Source organism: Coregonus clupeaformis, chromosome 12 (genome assembly GCF_020615455.1).
Source record: "Coregonus clupeaformis isolate EN_2021a chromosome 12, ASM2061545v1, whole genome shotgun sequence".
Taxonomy (NCBI): Eukaryota; Metazoa; Chordata; class Actinopteri; order Salmoniformes; family Salmonidae; genus Coregonus; species Coregonus clupeaformis.
This window is the reverse complement of record NC_059203.1, coordinates 27,195,745-27,216,599: the sequence shown is the minus strand read 5'-3', so window position 1 is coordinate 27,216,599 and position 20,855 is coordinate 27,195,745. Positions and strand designations below refer to the sequence as shown.

Below are 20,855 nucleotides of genomic sequence, written 5' to 3'. Positions count from 1 at the left end.
TGTCAAATCCTTTCAAATACTTGAGCTGGGCTTCATTCAGTTTGCCTGTTGCAAACTCTGGGTCTTTTCTTATTGTCCAGAAGCTCTGGCACAAACTCTGGGTCTTTTCTTATTGTCCAGAAGCTCTGGCACAAACTCTGGGTCTTTTCTTATTGTCCAGAAGCTCTGGCACAAACTCTGGGTCTTTTCTTATCGTCCAGAAGCTCTGACACAAACTCTGGGTCTTTTCTTATTGTCCAGCCTAAGATCTGACACAAACTCTGGGTGTGGATCTTACTGTCCAGTGTGAACTCTAGCTGGAACTCGCTGCTGCTGGCCGGGAAGTTGTGGTTCCAGCTGACGTTAGCGTAGTTACTGTTAGGCTCCACCGTCAGGTTCCAGATCACCCTCCCAGGAGCCATGCCTACTAGAGGGCAGGGCGGGGTCAGGGGTCAGGGCAGGGTCAGGGGCAAGGTGGAGCAGAGAGGGGCGTGTTACAACAGCCACACACGCAAGGTTGCAATCACACAATGGTTCTAGTGTTAGGTTTAGATTTAGGGTTGCCCTATAAACAGTGTTATATTTGAACACTTTTAAGGAGTGTCAACATTGATGTCTTAACACTTCTGGTGGTGTCCACTCCACAGTTAATGTCTTAACAATTATAGGGGTGTCTTGATTTGTAATGGAGGTGCCCAGTAGCCCATGTATCCCCTTAATAGGAACACTGTATTGAACAGAGTTATAATGGCCCACAAACACCCTCTAACTGTTATTATTTATACGTTGGATTCTCACAGCCCGACCGAACAGTGTTGAGTTAATGGTTACGTTCCAATACTTTAAAGTGACTTAATTTCCTGTATCCTATCTCCAAGGAGATATGACAAGGTAATGAAGTGGTATATTGGAATGCAGCCAGTTCCTCCAAATGCTTCCTTCCTGGTCAGGAGAGAGTAGCCAATCAAAATGCTTCAAATTAAAGCTTATTAATTTATCACTTGAATCTTGGGGAAGATATACAAATAACACAACACAGCTTTAAAATGCCTCTTTAAAAGTGTCATCCATTGTCAATCTATTTCATCTATACTGCCATGGAAGAGAATGACTGAACTAAAGGTACCCTAAAGTTAACAGTAGGCCTACTGTATGTACCCAACACATTCTTATCTGCTTGCTTGGTGACGGTAACCAACACAGGAGTGGTAGTAGTAGTCGCAGCAGTAGCAGCTGTGGTAGTAGTAGTAGTAGTGCTAGGAGTTGTAATAGTAGTAGTAGTAATAGTAGTAGTAGTAGTAGTAGTACTACTGGTTGTAGTAGCAGCGGTAGTAGTGGGAGGAGGAGGAGGAGGAGGAGGGACAGTTGTAGACACGGAGACGTCTGTAGGCTCGACTACAGGGCAGGGGGAAGAGAGCACAGGGTTAAAGACAAAAGCAGGAAATCACAGGTAATCACACACACTAATAGAGACACAGAGAGAAAGTCAATGAACCAATGAGCAGAAAGGTGATATGGAATTTCCCAGAACCAGCACTGTTGACTGGTGCAGAAATAAGGAAAAGGCAACTGTCCAATTAGCCAAAAGAGGTCAACAGAAATATACTTTTTTATAGATAATTTACTCATCACACAACCCACGATGAGGGCCTTAAAGTGGAATATCAGTGCCCCCAAGTGGCCAACTGCTGCTATGACACTCCTCAACCCCCATCCTGGCCCATATCAACAAACAGAGCAGCTCTATCTTGTGTGGAGTTTATTTAGAATAAACAGGAAGTTATGGGAAATCCATATTTAGATACCCTACTGTTATTACAAAGGAGCCTTGTTTTCGTCGGACGCCATTTTGAGCATCATCATCACAGTATCTACAGTGAACATACAGGGGCATATGTACAGTGAGGGAAAAAAGTATTTGATCCCCTGCTGATTTTGTACGTTTGCCCACTGACAAAGGCATGTGGTAGGTTTATTTGAACAGTGAGAGACAGAATAACAACAACAAAATCCAGAAAAACGCATGTCAAAAATGTTATAAATTGATTTGCATTTTAATGAGGGAAATAAGTATTTGACCCCCTCTCAATCAGAAAGATTTCTGGCTCCCAGGTGTCTTTTATACAGGTAACGAGCTGAGATTAGGAGCACATTCTTAAAGGGAGTGCTCCTAATCTCAGCTTGTTACCTGTATAAAAGACACCTGTCCACAGAAGCAATCAAAATCAGATTCCAAACTCTCCACCATGGCCAAGACCAAAGAGCTCTCCAAGGATGTCAGGGACAAGATTGTAGACCTACCCAAGGCTGGAATGGGCTACAAGACCATCGCCAAGCAGCTTGGTGAGAAGGTGACAACAGTTGGTGTGATTATTCGCAAATGGAAGAAACACAAAATAACTGTCAATCTCCCTCGGCCTGGGGCTCCATGCAAGATCTCACCTCGTGGAGTTGCAATGATCATGAGAACGGTGAGGAATCAGCCCAGAACTACACGGGAGGATCTTGTCAATGATCTCAAGGCAGCTTTGACCATAGTCACCAAGAAAACAATTGGTAACACACTATGCCGTGAAGGACTGAAATCCTGCAGCGCCCGCAAGGTCCCCCTGCTCAAGAAACCACATATACAGGCCCGTCTGAAGTTTGCCAATGAACATCTGAATGATTCAGAGGAGAACTGGGTGAAAGTGTTGTGGTCAGATGAGACCAAAATCGAGCTCTTTGGCATCAACTCAACTCGCCGTGTTTGGAGGAGGAGGAATGCTGCCTATGACCCCAAGAACACCATCCCCACCGTCAAACATGGAGGTGGAAACATTACGCTTTGGGGGTGTTTTTCTGCTAAGGGGACAGGACAACTTCACCACATCAAAGGGACGATGGACAGGGCCATGTACCGTCAAATCTTGGGTGAGAACCTCCTTCCCTAAGCCAGGGCATTGAAAATGGGTCGTGGATGGGTATTCTAGCATGACAATGACCCAAAACACACGGCCAAGGCAACAAAGGAGTGGCTCAAGAGGTCCAGGAGTGGCCTAGCCAGTCTCCCATAGAAAATCTGTGGAGGGAGCTGAAGGTTTGAGTTGCCAAACGTCAGCCTCGAAACCTTAATGACTTGGAGAAGATCTGCAAAGAGGAGTGGGACAAAATCCCTCCTGAGATGTGTGCAAACCTGGTGGCCAACTACAAGAAACGTCTGACCTCTGTGATTGCCAACAAGGGGTTTGCCACCAAGTACTAAGTCATGTTTTGCAGAGGGGTCAAATACTTATTTCCCTCATTAAAATGCAAATCAATTTATAAAATTTTTGAGATGCGTTTTTCTGGATTTTTTTGTTGTTATTCTGTCTCTCACTGTTCAAACAAACCTACCATTAAAATTATAGACTGATCATGTCTTTGTCATTGGGCAAACGTACAAAATCAGCAGGGGATCAAATACTTTTTTCCCTCACTCTATGACCTTCTTTGTAGGACCTATGTAGGATCTTCGTGTTACGCTTCTTTTTACCTTGAAGTTGATGAACATCTCCATTTGGAGGATCCCACTAGAGAGCAGATTAACTCATGCTTGTTGAACTGCATCCCTCCCTCCTCCCTCCCCCATGCATACTTCCCAAACTCCCTCAGATCAGCCATGACACGCAGCATGCTAGAGAGAGCCAACCATGAGAGAAGAAGAGGAAGAGGAGGAAAAGCAGGCATAAGTACAGGCAGGTGCTTAAGAACCCTTGTTGCCCAGGTAACGCTAAACAGCCAGCCAAAGATCACATTGGCCGCAAGCCATGTCAATCTAAAATCTGCACCAATCCCAGGCTGTATCAGTCAAAAGGCAGAGACCAGAAGCATTGCCTTTCAGAAGGGTTGAACCCCAAGCTCAGGGACATCTTACCTGTGACCCCCCACCCGACAGCTGAAGTGCAAGCAGCGGTGAGCGAGAATGCGAATTAATGAGAAGCAGAGAACGTTTGATGATGGAGATTCATTCCAGGAAGAGCAGTATAAACTTAATTCACCCCCTCACCCCACCCCCGGAAATGTACTCACATCTCCACTTAAAAATGAAAGCAAGTCTCTCCCACACCCCACAGTGCATCCATGTCAATATGGGACGACTTCTTTGTTGGCTCAGTCAGTACACAAGATCCAAGGCTTGTGACAGACCGGAAATTATGTCTTGATTCGAGTTGAAAATGTGCCATCAGGGATTGGGTTCAAAGTTCAAACCTCAGAAAGATCAGGAAGTTGACACTGACTATGCTACAGGTGATCCTGACCTAGACTTTTATTAATTTCTTATTTTTATTTTAGATCAGCTATAATATTGCATCAACGTAATTGTCTGCATCACCTCCAATCCCCCATATATTTATTTGCAAATATATATATATATATATATATATATATATATATATATATATATATACACACACACACACACATATGTACATACATACACACACATACATACAGTTGAAGTCGGAAGTTTACATACACTCAGGATGGAGTCATTAAAACTAGTTTTTCAACCACTCCACAAATTTCTTGTTAACAAACTATAGTTTTGGCAAGTCGGCATGACAAGTAATTTTTCCAACAATTGTTTACAGACAGATTATTTCACTTATAATTCACTGTATTACAATTCCAGTGGGTAAGAAGTTTACATACACTAAGTTGACTGTGCCTTTAAACAGCTTGGAAAATTCCAGAAAATGATGTCATGGCTTTAGAAGCTTCTGATAGGCTAATTGACATAATTTGAGTCAATTGGAGGAGTACCTGTGGATGTATTTCAAGGCCTACCTTCAAACTCAGTGCCTCTTTGCTTGACATCATGGGAAAATCAAAAGAAATCAGCCATGACCTCAGAAAATAAATTGTAGACCTCCACAAGTCTGGTTCATCCTTGGGAGCAATTTCCAAACGCCTGAAGGTACCACGTTCATCCTTACAAACAATAGTACGCAAGTATAAACACCATGGGACCACGCAGCCGTCATACCGCTCAGGAAGGAGACGCGTTCTGTCTCCTAGAGATGCACGTACTTTGGTGCGAAAAGTGTAAACCAATCCCAGAACAACAGCAAAGGACCTTGTGAAGATGCTGGAGGAAACAGGTACAAAAGTATCTATATCCACAGTAAAACGAGTCCTATTTCGACATAACCTGAAAGGCCGCTCAGCAAGGAAGAAGCCACTGCTCCAAAACCGCCATAAAAAAGCCAGACTACGGTTTGCAACTGCATATGGGGACAAAGATCGTACTTTTTGGAGAAATGTCCTCTGGTCTGATGAAACAAAAATAGAACTGTTTGGCCATAATGACCATCGTTATGTTTGGAGGAAAAAGGGGGATGTTTGCAAGCCGAAGAACACCATCCCAACCGTGAAGCACGGGGGTGGCAGCATCATGCTGTGGGGGTGCTTTGCTGCATGAGTGACTGGTGCACTTCACGAAATAGATGGCATCATGAGGAAGGAAAATTATGTGGATATATTGAAGCAACATCTCAAGACATCAGTCAGGAAGTTAAAGCTTGGTCGCAAATGGGTCTTCCAACTGGACAATGACCCCATGCATACTTCCAAAGTTGTGGCAAAATGGCTTAAGGACAACAAAGTCAAGGTATTGGAGTGGCCATCACAAAGCCCTGACCTCAATCCTATAGAACATTTGTGGGCAGAACTGAAAAAACGTGTGCAAGCAAGGAGGCATACAAACCTGACATCAGCTCTGTCAGGAGGAATGGGCCAAAATTCACCCAACTTTTTGTGGGAAGCTTGTGGAAGGCTACCTGAAACATTTGACCCAAGTTAAACAATTTAAAGGCAATACTACCAAATACTAATTGAGTATGTAAACTATTGACCCACTGGGTTTGTGATGAAATAAATAAAAGCTTAAATAAATCATTTACTCTAATATTATTCTGACATTTCACATTCTTAAAATAAAGTGGTGATCCTAACTGACAGGGACTTTTTACTAGGATTAAATGTCAGGAATTGTGAAAAACTGAGTTTAAATGTATTTGGCTAAGGTGTATGTAAACTTCCGACTTCAAGTTGGAAGTTTACATAAACCTTAGCCAAATACATTTAAACTCAGTTGAAGTCCTTAACAGTTGAAGTCCTTGACTCAGTTTTTTACCTTGACTTTGTAGTCCTTAAGCCATTTTGCCACAACTTTGGAAGTATGCTTCCATTTGGAAGACCCATTTGTGACCAAGCTTTAACTTCCTGACTAATGTCTTGAGATGATGCTTCAATATATCCACATAATTTTCCTTCCTCATGGTGCCATCTATTCTGTGAAGTGCACCAGTCCCTCCTGCAGCAAAGTACCCCCACAGCATGATGCTGCCACCCCCGTGCTTCACGGTTGGGATGGTGTTCTTCGGCTTGCAAGCCTTCCCCCTTTTCCTTCAAATATAACGATGGTCATTATTGCCAAACAGTTCTATTTTTGTTTCATCAGACCAGAGGATATTTCTCCAAAAAGTACGATCTTTGTCCCCATGTGCAGTTGCAAACCGTAGTTTGGCTTTTTTTATGGCGGTATTGGAGCAGTGGCTTCTTCCTTGCTGAGTGGCCTTTCAGGTTATGACGATATAGGACTCGTTTTACTGTGGATATAGATACTTTTGTACCTGTTTCCTCACCAAACGCACCAAAGTACGTTCATCTCTAGGAGACAGAACGCGTCTCCTTCCTGAGCGGTATGACGGCTGCGTGGTCCCATGGTATTTATACTTGCGTAATATTGCTTGTACAGATGAACGTGGTACCTTCAGGCGTTTGGAAATTGCTCCCAAGGATGAACCAGATGTGTGTTCTACAAAATAAATTCTGTGGTCTTGGCTGATTTCTTTTGATTTTCCCATGATGTCAAGGAAAGAGGCACTGAGTTTGAAGGTAGGCCTTGAAATACATCCACAGGTACACCTCCAATTGACTCAAATGATGTCAATTATCCTATCAGAAGCTTCTAAAGCCATGACATCATTTTCTGGAATTTTCCAAGCTGTTTAAAGGTACCGTCAACTTAGTGTATGTGAACTTCTGACCCACTGGAATTGTGATACAGTGAATTATAAGTGAAATAATCTGTCTGTAAACAATTGTTGGAAAAATGACTTGTGTCATACACAAAGTAGATGTCCTAACCGACTTGCCAAAACTATAGTTTGTTAACAAGAAATTTGTGGAGTGGTTGAAAAACGAGTTTTAATGAATCCAACCTAAGTGTATGTAAACTTCCGACTTCAACTGTACATACATACACACATATAAATACATATATAAACACATACATATGCACATACATACATACATACAAACATATACATACATATATATACAGTGGGGGAAAAAAGTATTTAGTCAGCCACCAATTGTGCAAGTTCTCCCACTTAAAAAGATGAGAGAGGCCTGTAATCTTCATCATAGGTACACGTCAACTATGACAGACAAATTTTGATTTTCTTTTCCAGAAAATCACATTGTAGGATTTTTAATGAATTTATTTGCAAATTATGGTGGAAAATAAGTATTTGGTCACCTACAAACAAGCAAGATTTCTGGCTCTCACAGATCTGTAACTTCTTCTTTAAGAGGCTCCTCTGTCCTCCACTTGTTACCTGTATTAATGGCACCTGTTTGAACTTGTTATCAGTATAAAAGACACCTGTCCACAACCTCAAACAGTCACACTCCAAACTCCACTATGGCCAAGACCAAACAGCTGTCAAAGGACACCAGAAACAAAATTGTAGACCTGCACCAGGCTGGGAAGACTGAATCTGCAATAGGTAAGCAGCTTGGTTTGAAGAAATCAACTGTGGGAGCAATTATTAGGAAATGAAAGACATACAAGACCACTGATAATCTCCCTCGATCTGGGGCTCCACGCAAGATCTCACCCCGTGGGGTCAAAATGATCACAAGAACGGTGAGCAAAAATCCCAGAACCACACGGAGGGACCTAGTGAATGACCTGCAGAGAGCTGGGACCAAAGTAACAAAGCCTACCATCAGTAACACACTACGCCGCCAGGGACTCAAATCCTGCAGTGCCAGATGTGTCCCCCTGCTTAAGCCAGTACATGTCCAGGCCCATCTGAAGTTTGCTAGAGTGCATTTGGATGATCCAGAAGAGGATTGGGAGAATGTCATATGGTCAGATGAAACCAAAATAGAACTTTTTGGTAAAAACTCAACTCGTCGTGTTTGGAGGACAAAGAATGCTGAGTTGCATCCAAAGAACACCATACCTACTGTGAAGCATGGGGGTGGAAACATCATGCTTTGGGGCTGTTTTTCTGCAAAGGGACCAGGGACGACTGATCCGTGTAAAGGAAAGAATGAATGGGGCCATGTATCGTGAGATTTTGAGTGAAAACCTCCTTCCATCAGCAAGGGCATTGAAGATGAACGTGGCTGGGTCTTTCAGCATGACAATGATCCCAAACACACCGCCCGGGCAACGAAGGAGTGGCTTCGTAAGAAGCATTTCAAGGTCCTGGAGTGGCCTAGCCAGTCTCCAGATCTCAACCCCATAGAAAATCTTTGGAGGGAGTTTAAAGTCTGTGTTGCCCAGCGACAGCCCCAAAACATCACTGCTCTAGAGGAGATCTGCATGGAGGAATGGGCCAAAATACCAGCAACAGTGTGTGAAAACCTTGTGAAGACTTACAGAAAACGTTTGACCTGTGTCATTGCCTACAAAGGGTATATAACAAAGTATTGAGAAACTTTTGTTATTGACCAAATACTTATTTTCCACCATAATTTGCAAATAAATTCATAAAAAATCCTACAATGTGATTTTCTGGAGAAAAAAATTCTCATTTTGTCTGTCATAGTTGACGTGTACCTATGATGAAAATTACAGGCCTCTCTCATCTTTTTAAGTGGGAGAACTTGCACAATTGGTGGCTGACTAAATACTTTTTTCCCCCACTGTACATATCCTTTAAAAAATAAATATTTTCCTTTATTACTTTCTAACCCTACCACCCCTCCCTTAATTGGAGTAAACTAGTGAACAACAATGCTTAGGCCTCTACTTCCAGCGTATACATACTATTTACATTTTATGGACACAGTCTATTTTACAATAGTTCTATTTGGTTTGTTTTTACTCCTGTCCTTCCTCTACCCTCAACCTCTCCCATCTATTTCTGATGTCCATATCTTTCAAACTGTGCTCTTTCACAACAGTTCTAAATGTATAACCTATATACGTTTTATGGACACAGTATGTTTTACATTAGTTATCTTGTTGTTATTGGTTGTTATTAATCCCAACCTTCAGCTCCATTCAACCCCTTCCATCTATCTCTTAACACCACCCATATCGGATTTCTATTTGCCATATATTTTTCAACTGTGCTGTGATGCTTTGCAAAACTTCTGAACCTTTCTATTCTCATTGTTTCTACAGATTGTAAATTGTAAATAAACATTATTGCTAAAAGTATTATTATATTATTGATCGATTGACTATGACTTTTCAGGTCACCCAGTAGTGCTATCTGCAGGGTTAGCTCCAGGTAAATATTGCAATTCTTCAGCCATTCCTGGACCTGTGACCAAAAACTAGCTACATATGGACAGTACCAAAACAAATGATCTAACGATTCTGTCTCTTCGCAGCAAAATCTGCAGAGCTGGGAAGGTTGTATCCCCCATATAAATAACATTCTATTGGATACAATAATTTTTTATAATAATTTCAATTGAAAAATTATACGTTTTGAATCCGGCGTCGTTTTGCGTATCAGTTCATAAACCATGTGCCATGGAATCGGTACGTCAAAAATCTCTTCCCAACAATTTTGTAATCTATATGGCACGGCTATCAATTTTTTTGGTCCTTAAATGAAACTGGTATACTTTTTTATTTATCACACTTTTCTTTAACCAATTATGGTCTTTAATGCAGGGCCGACAGACAAGTTCCTTACTTTTTCTCTTCCACTTTCCTCTTCCATTTTTGCGGTAATGCTGCAATTAGTTGGTTGTAATTTTGGGGAGAGCAGACATTTCCATATGTTTTTGTTAGCTGCATGTGCAACATAACTCCACTAGTCCTACCTATGATATAATTTCCGAAGATTATACCTTTTTTTTTTTTCTAAACATGTTTTTTTTGTATCAATTAGTATATTTGAGATTAACCACAATATTTGTTGTATTATTTGTTCTGTCGTTTCTGGTGGATGAAATTGAAATTGCAACCAACTTTCTATGGCTTGTTTTAGAAATAGTGATATTTGGGAGATTATTTCCTTTTCAAATAACTGAAAGAGAGAGGTTGAAATTTGAATAATGGGAAAAAGGCCATTCTTGAACATAGGGTGAGACATTCTTACTAATCTGCTAGAGAACCAGTTCGGATTTAAATATAACTTTTGTATGACTGTGTCACGGTTTCGGCCGAGGCTGCTCCTCCTCCTGGTTCGGGCAGGCTTCGGCGGTCGTCGTCCCCGGAGTACTAGCTGCCACCGATCTATGTTTCATGTTCGTTTGGTTTTGTCTTGATGTTGTACACCTGTGTCTTGTTAGTCCTCGTTAGTGTCCTATTTAGTTCTCGTTGGTTGTGTTTGTCTTTGTGTGTGTTTGCTCTTCTGTTTCGTGTTGGAGCTACTTATTTCCCTCCAGTGTTTTGGAGAGGTTCTTTTTGCACATGTTAGTGCGCCGTTTATTTGACGCCTGTGTGCGCCGTGTATTCGCCTTCGGGCTTATTGTGCTTATTTATTTTCGTGAATATTGCACTAAAGTCTTTTGGACTGAGCCTCTGCGTCCTGCGCCTGATTCATACACCACACCCACCTTCAGCACCCATTGACAGACGGAAGCCTTTAGTGAGAGGTCTAATGCTTTAATATTTAATAATTTCTGCCCTCCGAATTCATATTCATTATATAAATAGGCCCGTTTAATTTTGTCTGGCTTGCTGTTACAAATAAAATGGAATATTTTTTTCTCATATATTTTACTAATCTGTTCGCTAGGTGTAGGCAAGACCATAAGCAAATAGGTAAAATGGGATATTACTAAAGAGTTAATCAGGGAGATTTTTCCACAAATAGATAGGTATTTAACTTGCCATGGTAGCAAGATCTTATTTATTTTTGCTAACTTTCTATTAAAATGTATTGGAGTGAGATCATTTCTTTCATTTGGGATATGTATACCGAGTATATCCACATCACCATCAGACCATTTTATTGGTAAGCTACACAGTAATGTAAAAGTTGTATTTTTTAGTGATCCAATACGTAATATATTACACTTATTATAATTTGGTTGTAATCCAGAGAGGTTAGAAAAGTTATCTAGATCCTCTATGAGGCTGTGGAGGGATCCAAGTTGTGGATTTATGAGAATACATTAATCATCAGCGTACAATGACACCTTTGTTTTTAAGCCCTGGATTTCTAATCCCTTGATATTATTGTTGGATCTGATTTTAATAGCTAACATTTCGATGGCCATAATAAATAGATATGCCGATAGTGGACAACCTTGTTTTACTCCTCTTAACAGTTAAAAACCTAAAGAGAAATAGCCATTATGTACTATTTTACACCTAGGGTTACTATACATGATTTTTACCCATTTTATAAGAGATTCTCCAAAATTGAAATGTTCCAGGCATTTATATATAAACTCCAGTCGTACTTTATCAAAAGCCTTTTCAAAGTCTGCTATGAATACAAGGCCTGGTTTCCCAGATTTTTCATAGTGTTCTATTGTTTCCAGTACTTGCTTTATATTATCTCCAATGTATCGTCCATGTAAAAAACCTGTCTGATTAGGATGAATAATGTCCGACAATACCTTTTTAATTCTATGCGCTATACAGTTTGCTAGAATTTTTGCATCACAAGGGGCCTACAATTTTTTTAATGGACTGGATCTTTATATGTCCCACTTGTATCCTGTTTCAGTAATAATGAAATCAGACCTTGTCAAGTGTCTGATAATCTACCATTTACATAGGAGTGGTTAAAACATGCTAATAACGGTCCTCTGAGTATATCAAAAAAGGTTTGGTATACCTCAACTGGTATGCCACCAGCCCTGGAGTTTTCCCGGACTTAAAGGGTTTAATTACATCAAGAAGTTCCTCCTCTGTCATTTCGCCTTCATATGAGTCTTTCTGTACGGCTGTTCATTTTACATTATCAATACAAAAATAAAATCCATACAATTAGCTTCGGTTAGAGGAGATGAATGAGATTGAAACGAAAACATATGCTTAAAGTACTTTGCTTCCTCCTTCAAAAAATAATTTGGTGAATCATGGGTGACTCCGTCATTTGTAACCAATTTCAGTAAATTATTTTTGGTAGCATTTCAATGTTGAAGATTAAACAAGGAATTTGGTGCATTTTTCGCCATATTCCATCCAGTTTTCTTTATTTTTTATAATATATTACACTTCATCTTTCTTGAATAAGTTCCTCCATTTCTTTTTGTTTTTCCTCTAACTTATTCTGAGCCTCTATGGTAAATTTTTTTTTATTGCTATCTATCTGTTCTGTTAGACCTTCTATTTCCTTTGTTAGTATGGACTCTTTTAACCTAAATTGTTTTTGTTTTCGTGATGAGTACTGAATTGCATGGCCTCTAAAGGCACATTTAAATGTGTCCCATACAATAAGGGGATTTGCTGTACCTATGTTATGTCGGAAAAATTAAGTTATAAATTCCTCTGTCCTAGTTAAAAACAAGTTATCATCCAATAGGCTTTGATTCAATATCCAATATCCTCGCCCACGTGGAAATTCAGTAAGAGTAATTTATATGCCTATTATCTGATGGTCTGACCGCATTCTGTCCCTTATCAACACTTTTTAAACTTTTGGTGCTAACGAGAATGACATAAGAAAGAAGTCAAGATGACTAGCTTGATTGAGCCTCCGCCATGTATATCTCACTAGGTCAGGATATGTAAGCCTCCATATCCATGACATTCACGATTTCCGTAAGTGCATGAGGGTGATACAGTACATCAGGACCACACACAACTAGGATAGAAATACAATTCCATTCATGTTCAACTTTGCTATATACAAGTGACTGAAAATAAAACTGAAGGTTGAGGCAGAGACATTAGTTCTTTCTAAACTCATTCCTTTACCTTTACAGTGCATTCGGAAAGTATTCAGACCCCTTCCCTTTTTACACTTTGTTACTTTACAGCCTTATTCTAAAATGGATTTTAAAATAATAATCCTCATCAATCTACACACAATACCCCATAATGACAAAGCGAAAACTTTTTGTACATTTATAAAAAAACAACAACAGAAAAAGTATTCAGACCCTTTGCTATGAGACTCGAAATTGAGCTCAGGTGCATCCTGTTTCCACTGATCATCTTTGAGATGTTTCTACAACTTGATTGGAGTCCACTTATGGTAAATTCAATTGATTGGACATGATTTGGACACATCTGTCTATATAAGGTCCCACAGTTGACAGTGCATTTCAGAGCAAAAACCAAGCCATGAGTCGAAGGAATTGTGCGTAGAGCTCCGAGACAGGATTGTGTCGAGGTACAGATCTGGGGAAGGGTACCAAAACATTTCTGCAGCATTGAAGATCCCCAAGAACACAGTGGCCACCATCATTCTTAAATGGAAGAAGTTTGGAACCACCAAGACTCATCCTAGAGCTGGCCGCCCGGCCAAACTGAGCAATTGGGGGAGAAGGGCCTTGGTCACGGAGGTGACCAAGAACCCAATGGTCACTCTGACAGAGCTCCAGAGTTCCTCTGTGGAGATGGGAGAACCTTCCAGAAGGACAATCATCTCTGCAGCACTCTACCAATCAGGCCTTTATGGTAGAGTGGCCAGACGGAAGCCACTCCTCAGTAAAAGGCACATGACAGTCTGCTTGGAGTTGCCAAAAGGCACCTGAAGGACTCTCAGACCATGAGAAACAAGATGCTCTGCTCTGATGAATCCAAGATTGAACTATTTGGCCTGAATGCCAAGTGTCACGTCTGGAGGAAACCTGGCACCATCCCTATGGCTAAAAATGGTGGTGGCGGCATCATGCTGAGGGGATGTTTTTCAGCGGCAGGGACTGGGAGACTAGTCAGAATCGAGGGAAAGATGAACGGAGCAAAGTACAGAGAGATCCTTGATGAAAACCTGCTCCAGAGCGCTCAGGACCTCAGACTGGGGCGACGGTTCACCTTCCAACAGGACAACGACCGTAAGCACACAGCCAAAACAACGCAGGAGTGGCTTCGAGACAAGTCTCTGAATGTCCTTGAGAGGCCCAGCCAGAGCCCTGACTTGAACCCGATCTAACATCTTTGGAGAGACCTGAAAAAAGCTGTGCAGTGACGCTCCCCATCCAACTTGACAGAGCTTGAGAGGATCTGCAGAGAAGAATGGGAGAAACTCCCCAAATACAGATGTGCCAAGAAAACTCAAAGCTTTAATCGCTGCCAAAGGTGCTTCAACAAATTACTGAGTAAAGGGTCTGAATACTTATGTAAATGTGATATTTCCGTTTTTTATTTTGAATAGATTTACAAAAAATGTTGCTTTGTCATTATGGGGTATTGTGTGTAGATTGATTTAATCCATTTTAGAATAAGGCTGTAACGTAACAAAATGTTGAAAAAGTGAAGGGGTCTGAATACTTTCTGAATGCACTGTAAGAGCGTTTTAACTGACCACATACTGTAGGTTCTATGATCAAGGTCAAATAGGACCCTGTGAGTTCTATGGGTTTGTTCAATCCCTGAAAGCACACAGCGACTCACCTATAGACCGAAAGATATAGTGACAGATAGAGAGACATCATAGACAGACAGACAGCTGGAGGACAGAGGGGAAGCCAGTGTTTGTTAGAGTGCAGTTCAGTCCAGTACAGAGAACTTTGTCTGATCACAGTACAAGGCTCTCTGTCAAGATGAATTGCTAATTTATTTAGATGACAATGTCAACCCTTATGGCTGTTTACTAATTGTTCTATTAAATAAATCTACTGATTGACATTTTGAATAGCTTAGTTAGTAATGAATGTAATTGTTCGATGATAACTCATACATATTCAAAAGTTGTTTCGCTCAGGGTTTTACCCTTGACAGACCTCAAAGTTACCCCCTAATTTGTTTTGTTTGTTTCCACACCTTTTTGAGAATAGAAAGTGCCTGGGTCTGTACTTCTGTCATCAGAAGGGGGGTAGAAACATATGATATGATCACCAGGCAAAGTAGTATGGAAATGCAAAGATGACATGGTCACTAATTTGAGCTGGTCACCATTGCTCAAAAATTGAGTGAGACAGAGTCGGAGAGGAGTAAGACAGATAGACAGACAGACGGGCTGTGCAATTCCCGTTACCTACACCTGAGTGGTCAGTACCTGAGCTGAAAAAGTATTCTGTTAACACCCAGGGAGAGACAGACAGAGAGGAGGGAGAGGGAGAGGGAGAGGGAGAGGGAGAGGGAGAGGGAGAGGGAGAGGGAGAGGGAGAGGGAGAGGGAGAGGGAGAGGGAGAGGGAGAGGGAGTCAGGTGAGAGAGAGGGGGAGACAGGGGAGGGGGGAGACAGATGAGAGAGAGGGGGAGGGGGAGGAGGGGGACACAGGTGAGAGAGGGGGGAGACAGGTGAGAGAGAGGGGAAGACAGGTGAGAGAGAGGGAGCGACAGGTGAGAGAGTAGGGGAGACAGGTGAGAGAGAGGGGGAGACAGGGGAGGGGGAGGGGGAGACAGACAGAGAAGAGGGGAAGAAAAGTGAGAGACAGCAAGTGGAGGAGGGAAAACAAGAGCGGAAATCGGAGAGGCTGAGAGAGAAAGACACAGCGTTAAAAGACACTACAGAGGGTCAGCCAGTGGAGAGGAAGAGAGACAAAGAGAGAGAAAATAACATTCTGACAAAAGAGCACAACGACAGACAGACAGACAGACAGGAGACATGCCAAGAAGGAGAACACTGGGTGATTCTGCACTCAGGGAGACTGACTGACCTATTGATCGCTACTAACACCAGTGTGTGTGTGTGTGTGTGTGTGTGTGATGTGCGTTCATGCACATCACAAACATCTAACCCAGTCCCCAGAAAGAGCTAAGACTAACTCAGAAATCCCACCTTCTTTTTTTTAAATCACACTTTTTTTGTGTCTACATAGTATAGATGGTTTCATTTTTGGATTCAGTCTTTGTGAAGTTTGTCACTCTAAACTCACAGTGAATTAACGATCATCTGTATAGATACATTCTGGTTATCTGTTTGATTGCTCCTCTACAATGACCCCCAAATCTTTCATTACCCAGCATACTACATCACTGAAGAAGAAAAACAAACACATATGTGCCCCATGACCATGCAAGCTGGTGACTTACTGCATATCAGCCTTAAACAACTTACCTGTAAAATCACAGTAAACGTCCCCCACGAATGATGCAGCGCCCCCCTTGGGCCAAGTGAGATATCGCGTGTGACTAACACATTTCAGTTCATTACTATAGCTCCCGCCTTGGGCCAATCAGTGTCATTTTGTAAATGCCGAATCTCTATGGCAAGACACATCCTTGAGGCCCAGTGCTGTCTGAGATATCGCGTGTGACTAAGGTACAAACGCACATACTGACAGACGGAGACAGATCCACAGTCCCCTCCCCGATTTCATCGTTGGGGACAACAATGTGTCTACATATGTGAGTGTGTGTAATAGCAAAAAGGTCTGAGTTGAGTGTGTCTGTATGTGTGTGTGTGTGTGTGTGTATGAGCCAGAGTGTGTGTATGTGCATGCAGTGGCGAGGCGACTTACCTTCGTTGGTGAAGTGAGGAGACTCCTCAGCGTAGACCTCCCCTGCTCCCACCTGTGTGAGGGCTGCCAGGTAGAACTTGTAGCGGATAGCTCGGTCTGGCAAGCGGAGTCTGTAGGCTGTCACGTTAGGGAGGAAACTCTCCATCTGCATACGGCCCACACGTGACCCGTTCACTACAGGGACACACACACAACACAACATACACAGACAGCTAGTCAGCTAATGCAGTGTGTCATCTATCGACATAACCTTATGTTAAAAAGAGATGATGGAATCTCTGTTATGAGCTTAGATTTGTATCATTATTAGAAAGACCTTTCTGACCTGCTAACAAAACGTATTGTTCAGTGTATACCACTGTGTCCAGAACTGATCACCTGTCATCTATCCAATCAGAAGTGCTCACCTCACTGTCATTTGACTGTGTAACCAATCAGAAGTCCTCACTTGTCTGGTACTTTACTGTTTATCCAATCAGAAGGGCTCACCTGCTTGATAGTTGAGTGTGTATCCAATCAGAATGCCGTTAGGCTCCAGGGGTTTGTCCCACTCCAGGTGGATAGAGTCTGGACTCCTCTGGACGATTTTAAAGAACTGAGGAAGGTCTGGCACTACACACACAGGAGAGAGAGAGAGAGAGAGAGAGAGAGAGAGAGAGAGAGAGAGAGAGAGAGAGAGAGAGAGAGAGAGAGAGGGAGAGAGAGCGAGACAGAGAGAGAGAGACGAGAGAGAGAGGAGAGAGAGAGAGAGAGAGAGAGAGAGAGAGAGAGAGAGAGAGGGGGGGGGAGAGAGCAAGACAGAGAGAGAGAGAGCGAGAGAGCGAGAGAGAGAGGGGGGAGAGAGAGAGAGAGAGAGAGAGAGGAAGTGATGGAGGGTGTGAGAGAGACAAAGAGGGAGAGAGTTGAAGGGTGTAGGAGCGAGTCTGCTACAATGTAAAAACACAATTCATTTGTCTGATGCCCTCTATGATAGTTGGAGTTGTCCTTCCCTCTCCAAGTCTCACCTCCTTCCTTGGTATGGAACTCCACATGGTTGCTATGCGGCCCCTCATAACGACTGTTGGCGACCACCATAAACATGCGGTAGTGACTGTATGGCTGTAGGTCTGACAGTACGCCTGTAGGCTGGGCCACGGTACTGTAGAACCCTTTAGTCTTCTTCTCTTTATTCACATGCAGATCCTTCACCATGCTGCCCTCACGCCAGTAGTACAGCTGGGAGAGAGGGCCACACACACTGTCATCACAGGGTGTGTGTGTGTGTGTGTGTCTGTGTGTGTGCATGTCTGTAGTCAGGAGGTCCTGTTCTCACCCTGTACTCCTTGAACTCTCCCAGTACAGTGCTGGGGTCTACCGGGGTCCAGTGGACGTTGACCTTGGTGCTGTCAATCTTAGACACACGCAGGTCCGTGGGAGGGGCTGTAGGCTCTGGGGGAAAACACACAGGTAGGAGACCATCAGCATGATGAGAGAACATGATGAGTGAGTGAGTGAGTGAGTGAGTGAGTGAGTGAGTGAGTGAGTGAGTGAGTGAGTGAGTGAGTGAGTGAGTGGAGAAGTGAGTGAGTGAGAGAGAGAGAGAGAGAGAGAGAGAGAGAGAGAGAGAGAGAGAGAGAGAGAGAGAGAGAGAGATAGATAGATAGATAGATAGATAGATAGATAGATAGATAGATAGATAGATAGATAGATAGATAGATAGATAGATAGATAGATAGATAGATAGATAGATAGATAGATAGATAGATAGATAGATAGATAGATAGATAGATAGATAGATAGATAGATAGATAGAGAATGAGCGAGAGAGAAAGAGAGAGAAGAGAGCAAACATTTGGGAAAAAACATTATGAATAGAAAATAAACATTGCTTCACTTGTATATAGGTTTGTGAGTGTACGTACTGTCCTCCCCAGAATATCCTATGATGATGTTAGACTCAGGTCCTGGTCCAAAGTCATTCCTGGCCTGCAGTTTGATCTCATAGGGAACGTAGGTCTCTGTGTCATGGACAATGTGCTTCGCCCCCACCGTAGTCACATTACTCCATTCCTCCCCCGTATCCTTCCGCCTCCACCCTACCAAGTAGTGCAGGTTAGGGCCGTTTCGCTCTGTGTCCAACAAGGGCTGGAGAGCACAAAAAGACAAACACAAAGTAGTGTAATAATTATTTGGACTAGCTGAAACAACATTGTCTTTGAGGGTATCATGACTGTTTATGAAGGGTAAAGGCTGAAACAACCAGCTCGCTCTCTCTCTCTCTCTCTGGTCGCCGTAGGAGAGAAGGTAGGATATGAGAATGTTGCTTATGTGTCACGGATGAATAAAGCGGTGGTGGTATTTCTTAAAGAAGAGCGCCTTGTTGATCGTATGGTTGAGCATGGCGTACTTCTTAAAGGAATGTTTATTCAAGTTACGCCGCTTTTTTCTCCGTCAACAAGGGTAACGATTTCAAATGTACCGCCGTTCATTCCAAATGAGCTATTGGAGCGCGAGTTATTGCACTTTGGGAAGTTTGCAAGTTCAATTAAGGTTGTCCCATTGGGTTGCAAACACCCGGCGTTGAAACAGGTAATGTCGTTTCGGCGACAGGTGTTTATGTTTTTGGACTCACCGGAGCAGACTTTGGAGTTATCGTTTAAAGTCAAGTATGACAATAGACTGTATATGGCTTATGCTAGTACGGGTAGTCAACAGTGTTTTGAGTGTGGGGATGTTGGTCATAAGCGACATGCTTGCCCGAAAAGGGAGAAGGCAGAGGGAGGGGCGCAGGTGGTCCTCGTAACGCCTGGGCCCACTGATGTAGGAAGAGGTGGGCTGAGAGTGGTAGAGCAGCCACACGCATCTGTTGCTGAGGAACAAGTTGTCCATGTTGAGGGCACAGAGGTGCAACTTGTACCAGAGGGAAATGTTATGCAGCAGAAAAAAATTGTTGTAGAAGGTAAGGATGGATCTGAAGGGCCATTTCCTCAGACTGGTGAGGAGGTGCCCAGTACGAGTGCTGTGGTACAGGAGGGGGTACATGTGGAGCTAATCTCCCAGGTAGTGGAGGAGATGCCCACTACAAGTAATGGGTTACAGGAGAGGGTTCATGTGGAGCTAATCTCCCAGGTAGTGGAGGAGATGCCCACTATGAGTGCTGGGGGTACAGGGGGGGGTTCATGTGGAGCTAGGTTCCCAGGTAGTGGAGGAGATGCCCACTACGAGTAATGGGGTTCAGGTGGGGCTAGTCTCCCAGGTAGTGGAGGAGATGCCTGGTACGAGTGATGGGGTGCAAGTGGGGAGTGTTGAAAGGGATGTGGTAGAGGGGAGTCAGTGGTCTGTGGCCTCAGTTGAGGAGGATCAGGAGAAGGATATGGATATCTCTCTTTTTTATTTATTTTATTTTTTATTTCACCTTTATTTAACCAGGTAAACCAGTTGAGAACAAGTTCTCATTTACAACTGCGACCTGGCCAAGATAAAGCAAAGCAGTGCGATAAAAACAACAACACAGTTACATATGGGGTAAAACAAAACAAAGTCAAAAATACAACAGAAATACAATTAATATACAGTGTGCAAATTTAGCAAGTTATGGAGGTAAGGCAATAAAATAGGCTATAGTGCAAAATAATTACAATTTAGTATTAACACTGGAATGATGTGCAAGAGATGATGTGCAAATAGAGATACTGGGTACAAATGAGCAAAATAAATAACAATATAGGGATGAGGTAGTTGGGCGGGCTAATTTCAGATGGGCTGTGTACAGGTGCAGTGATCGGTAAGGTGCTCTGACAACTGATGCTTAAAGTTAGTGAGGGAGATAAGTGTCTCCAGCTTCAGAGATTTTTGCAATTTGTTCCAGTCATTGGCAGCAGAGAACTGGAAGGAATTGCGGCCAAAGGAGGTGTTGGCTTTGGGGATGACCAGTGAGATATACCTGCTGGAGCGCAGACTACGGGTGGGTGTTGCTATGGTGACCAATGAGCTAAGATAAGGCGGGGATTTGCCTAGCAGTGATTTATAGATGGCCTGGAGCCAGTGGGTTTGGCGACGAATATGTAGTGAGGACCAGCCAACAAG

General features: G+C 42.6%; 1 protein-coding gene across 11 annotated transcripts in view; it reads right to left on the bottom strand.

Moving 5' to 3' along the window:
- LOC121578145 (neurofascin) overlaps positions 1 to 20,855 on the bottom strand; it is a 203,693-nt gene that overhangs the window by 28,047 nt on the left and 154,791 nt on the right. For 5 of the 11 annotated variants that reach the window (XM_041892280.2, XM_041892279.2, XM_041892282.2 and 2 more), the window contains 7 exons: positions 18,692 to 18,914; positions 18,103 to 18,218; positions 17,795 to 18,005; positions 17,280 to 17,402; positions 16,791 to 16,964; positions 1,138 to 1,374; positions 278 to 406 (listed from right to left, as the gene is read on the bottom strand). In XM_041892280.2, coding sequence (XP_041748214.1) covers positions 278 to 406; positions 1,138 to 1,374; positions 16,791 to 16,964; positions 17,280 to 17,402; positions 17,795 to 18,005; positions 18,103 to 18,218; positions 18,692 to 18,914 — 1,213 coding nt within the window. Of the gene's footprint in view, positions 1 to 277; positions 407 to 1,137; positions 1,375 to 16,790; positions 16,965 to 17,279; positions 17,403 to 17,794; positions 18,006 to 18,102; positions 18,219 to 18,691; positions 18,915 to 20,855 lie in introns of those variants that run through there. The other 6 variants (XM_041892285.2, XM_041892286.2, XM_041892287.2 and 3 more) reach the window with 3 other exon arrangements.